The sequence below is a fragment of the Tupaia chinensis genome, unplaced genomic scaffold (assembly GCF_000334495.1).
Source record: "Tupaia chinensis unplaced genomic scaffold, TupChi_1.0 Scaffold000294_5, whole genome shotgun sequence".
Classification (NCBI taxonomy): Eukaryota; Metazoa; Chordata; class Mammalia; order Scandentia; family Tupaiidae; genus Tupaia; species Tupaia belangeri.
The window spans coordinates 3,798,663-3,803,266 of NW_006159782.1; the positions used below are offsets into that span (position 1 = coordinate 3,798,663).

Genomic DNA, 4,604 nt, shown 5'->3' on the forward strand with positions numbered 1-4,604 from the left:
CTTCCTTCCTTCCTTCCTTCCTTCCTTCCTTCCTTCCTTCCTTTCTTTCTTTCTTTCTTTCTTTCTTTCTTTCTTTCTTTCTTTCTTTCTTTTTCCTTAGAATTTTGCCATAGAGCACGCACACTCTCCAGAGAGAAACAGAGAGAAAGCACTCCCCCCGCCAGGGGAATGGCCATACAGCTCTCTTCTCTATTCTCCTCCTGGGGTCTTGGGCATGCACACACACATGTCCAGGGGAATGGCCATGCAGCCCTCCTCTGTTCTCCTCCTGGGGTTTTGGGCATGCACACACACATGTCCAGCGGGATTCTCAAGCTGCCAGGTCCGAGACTTGAACTTTAGTCAGCTATGTGAGAGTCCAGTGCCCCAACAACCACACCACCTGTTGGCTTTTTGATAAGGAAGTAGGCTTCAGGAAATGGCTACATGGTAGCCTGAGTAATTACCCCATTCTCTGTGGGGTCAGCAGACATTTGGCTCTGTACTTTTTGTTAGAATGTAGTCAGTGAGTGGAAACTGTTGCCCTCCGCTCTAGTTTTGAGTCCTGATGTAGCCAGCTGTTGCCTGTGACAACTTGAGCCACCTGTGACTCAATCTTGGGCCTTCACCTTGTCTGTGTGAAATATCCCTATCTCCTGCCTTACCGCCTTTTCTGTTGCTGGCGAGCCCACACACCCTGTATCAAAACTGAAAGAAAGGAAAGAAAATTCTCTTTAATATATTGTTGATTCTATTCTATTCTATGTGGGGATTTTTTTTTTTTTTTGCATAGAAAAATATGTCATGACCTTTCCCAACAATCTAATATTTGTAAATATTTTATTTACACCTTTTGTACTTATTATATATTTAAATTTTTTTACTTTTATTTATTCATTCTTTTGTTTGTTTGTTTGTTTTAATTTGACCAGAGAGAGACACAGAAAGAGGGAAAGTGAGGAAGCAAGATCCTCTTGGGATCTTGGGCACGCACGCACATGCGCGAATTTAAGCCACTAGGTCCGAGACTCAACCTGCGGTCAACTACATGGGAGTCCAGCGACATAGCCATTATATCATCTGCTGGTCCCATCAGCCTTTATTATTATTATTTTTTAAAAGAGTGTTTCTTATGAAGTGCACGAAGGAGTTTGTTCTGTTCACATTTAGTGTGATGTACTCGCTCTCACTCTTTTCACCGTATGCTGTGCTCACTGTGTGTCGTGGTGTGTTTTTGTCTGGCAGGGGTGTCGGTAGAGGAAGTAGCTGGGGCAGAGGTCCTGAGTCAGCACCCAGCACCCAGCACCCAGCACCCCGGTGTGGTTTATGTGGCTGTGACATCCAGCCCCAACAGCAATGCTGTCTTCACCAGAGCAACTGTTCAGTCTAGTTTTGGGGCTCTTTACTGACTTTGAAACATCCAAGTTGTATCTTCCATCTTTCCTAGCGATTCAGTGAGCTACTCAACACCTGTATTTGTTTGAGCCATTGGGCACGTGTGCTCGCCAGAGAGAGACAGAGAGAAGGAAAGTGAGAAATCATCCCGTGGGGGATGGCCACGTATTCATTCTTTTGTTTGTTTGTTTGTTTTAATTTGACCAGAGAGAGACACAGAAAGAGGGAAAGTGAGGAAGCAAGATCCTCTTGGGATCTTGGGCACGCACGCACATGCGCGAATTTAAGCCACTAGGTCCGAGACTCAACCTGCGGTCAACTACATGGGAGTCCAGCGACATAGCCATTATATCATCTGCTGGTCCCATCAGCCTTTATTATTATTATTTTTTAAAAGAGTGTTTCTTATGAAGTGCACGAAGGAGTTTGTTCTGTTCACATTTAGTGTGATGTACTCGCTCTCACTCTTTTCACCGTATGCTGTGCTCACTGTGTGTCGTGGTGTGTTTTTGTCTGGCAGGGGTGTCGGTAGAGGAAGTAGCTGGGGCAGAGGTCCTGAGTCAGCACCCAGCACCCAGCACCCAGCACCCCGGTGTGGTTTATGTGGCTGTGACATCCAGCCCCAACAGCAATGCTGTCTTCACCAGAGCAACTGTTCAGTCTAGTTTTGGGGCTCTTTACTGACTTTGAAACATCCAAGTTGTATCTTCCATCTTTCCTAGCGATTCAGTGAGCTACTCAACACCTGTATTTGTTTGAGCCATTGGGCACGTGTGCTCGCCAGAGAGAGACAGAGAGAAGGAAAGTGAGAAATCATCCCGTGGGGGATGGCCACGCCACATGCTCCTCCATTCTCCCCTCAGGATTCTGGGCATGCACACACCACGTGCCCAGCATGATTTTCAAGCTGCTGGGTCCAGGACTCAAACTGTGGTCGACTACGTGGGAATCTAGTACCTTAACTAGCACGCCACCTATTGACTTTCAACATCTTCTTAATATTTTTTTTGTTTGTTTTAATTTACTAGAGTTGGTGTTCGTTGCATCAGCTAAGAACGCTGAGTAACACGGGTCCAGATAACACAGTTATTTTTTGTTTTGTTTTGTTTTTCCATTTCATGGGGTATTTCTGCTCCATGGAGTTTTATTTATTGAAATACATATTAGAAACTGAGAAGAGAAAGGCTCCACATCTTAATACCATCACACTGGCAGCGTCTGAACTTCGGAGAGGACACATTCAATCCATAGTGCCCAAGCTTACAAACTCAACTTATAGTTTCAGTTACAAAAGCGTGCGCCCAGTTATCTGACAAACAACTTATAGTTTCAGTTACAAAAGCGTGCGCCCAGTTATCTGACAAACAACTTATAGTTTCAGTTACAAAAGCGTGCGCCCAGTCATCTAACAAGCAAGCAAACAGAAACAAATGAAGGAGGGAAGCAAGGTTGGCCGTGGTGAGGGCCCTAGTCTCTGAAGGAACGGGTGCTCCAGGGACGGACGGTCATCTGGGGTTACGTGGAGATGAGGGTGATGGAGACCCCAGCTGCAAATTTCTGAAGCTGTCTTCCAAATGGGCCAGACTGCTGAACGGCTGCAGGAGAAAGAGAGGAGTGAGGAGCTGCCTGGTGAGGAGCGGGGAGGAAGGGAGGGAGAGGGGACATCGGAAACACTGGCGTGAGAGGAAGGTGGGGCCAGGACGGCCTGGCTCTGGAGAGGTGTGGAGAGTTGTCCAGAGCCTCTAAGTCAATGGAGAGAGGGGACTGGCGGGAAGGGGTAGGGAGGGGGTAGGGAGGAAAGAGGAAGGTGAGGGACAGGAGAGGAGTAACAGGGAGGGGGCCGAGGAAGGGCCGGTAGGGGGTACAAGGGGAGCCTGGCCCCGAGCGGGACAGCTGCCCACCTTGGTCAGGATCCTTGCCAGCCGTCGCTCTATGGCCTCACTGTATTGCTCCAGCTTGTCCCAGCGTGCCAAGGGCTGTCCCTCATGGGCCACGAAGTGTTTCCAGCAGTCGGTGAACTCTGAGGAGGAGGGACCCCAGGCAGGGCTCATTCCTGCCTCCCCTCCCTTCCTGGGCGGTATTCTCTCCCAGGACTCTCCCTTCCAGGTGGTATCAAATCTTGGGGCTTAGCTGGGCCACCCTCTTCCCCACCTGGGGGCTTTGCCTCTGAGAACTTAACCCCCACCGTCCACCCACAGCTCCGGCCCGCCCTCCTACCTCGGAGGTTCATGACAGCCAACTTGATCTGGGATCTGTCCAGGAGCTGCAGCCCCTGCTGGAAGTCCCGCTGCCAGTGGAAGTACAGGCGGGAGACGAAGACCTGCAGGTTCAGGTGGCGTGACTCTGCCATGAATGTCACCAGTTCCTGAGCACAGGACGGGCAGGGGCTCCAGGTGAGGTAACAGGTTAGTTGGTGTTTCTGGTCCAGGTCCAGACTCATTGATCGGATCTTGGCGATAAAGCGCACCTCCGCGTGGCGATGTTTCTAGAGCATGTCCCAGAGTAAAGGAAGGGTTAGAGGGCAGAGGCCAGAGGTCACAAGCCCAGGCTGGGGCTGGGGGTGAAGGGCACGCTCCTGTGGTGTCCCAGGGTCTGAGCCTTGCGGCTCACAGGGGATGGACCTGCCTTCATCCCTCCACTCACTCCCAACCTCCCAGGGCTTCCGTGGGCATGAACCCAGGTCCCAGTGCTCAGAGGGGTCACAGCCTCACTTTGGACACCTTCCCAGGCGTTGTCTGTGGGAGGCACCACCCAGGGAGCTGAAGGCAGGTGTGAGTGGGAGGAGGAGAGGAGGGGCTGCAGGCAGGGGGTGGCAGGGAGGCAGGTGTGTGCTGGGGGGCCTGCAGGAGGGTAGAGGGAGAGCCTGGACGGGGGCAGTGCCTGAGCAGGAGGGCACGTGAACAGTCACCTCTCGAGGGGCAGGCAGGGCTCTGAGAGGCCCAGGGAGGGGCTGTGGCGCTTCTGGGAGATGCTCAGCCCTGCTGAGCCCAGCCCAGGTAGGGAGGTCAGGGACCCAGGGGCATGAGCCAGGTGGTGGCAGGGGTGGGGTGGGGTGGTTTCTAGGTTTGCTCTGCAGGGGTTTTTTCTGCACAGCTGCCGGTTAGCCCAGGAGCCGGCCTGGCACCTTGTTCTGGAGGCAGCCTTTGTCTGTCACAGGGCCTGTGAGCAGGTAGCACAGGTAGGTCCTCCTCCGGAAGCAGGGCTGCGGGACGCGGGGCTGGTTGTTGAAC

General features: G+C 51.9%; 1 protein-coding gene across 1 annotated transcript; it reads right to left on the minus strand.

Annotated features, from left to right (window-relative positions):
* Nucleotides 1-2,374: 2,374 nt before the first annotated feature.
* Nucleotides 2,375-4,598, minus strand: APOBEC3H (apolipoprotein B mRNA editing enzyme catalytic subunit 3H). The gene is made up of 4 exons (XM_006150794.3): nucleotides 4,499-4,598; nucleotides 3,592-3,859; nucleotides 3,276-3,394; nucleotides 2,375-2,969 (listed from the first exon to the last, which is right to left on the minus strand). Exons 2-4 carry the CDS (start codon nucleotides 3,812-3,814, stop codon nucleotides 2,880-2,882), a joined length of 432 nt encoding a protein of 143 aa, XP_006150856.2. The 5' UTR covers nucleotides 3,815-3,859; nucleotides 4,499-4,598; the 3' UTR covers nucleotides 2,375-2,879.
* Nucleotides 4,599-4,604: the final 6 nt, after the last annotated feature.

What these genes read in the sequence shown, in the direction of transcription:
- APOBEC3H (XM_006150794.3), bottom strand. Translation starts at nt 3,814, where the DNA reads ATGAGTCTGGACCTGGACCAGAAACACCAACTAACCTGTTACCTCACC. An exon ending in GGCTGTCATGAACCTCCGAG is followed by an intron (nt 3,395 to 3,591) that starts GTAGGAGGGCGG and finishes CCTCCTCCTCAG; the next exon opens with AGTTCACCGACTGCTGGAAA. An exon ending in TGGCAAGGATCCTGACCAAG is followed by an intron (nt 2,970 to 3,275) that starts GTGGGCAGCTGT and finishes TTTCTCCTGCAG; the next exon opens with CCGTTCAGCAGTCTGGCCCA.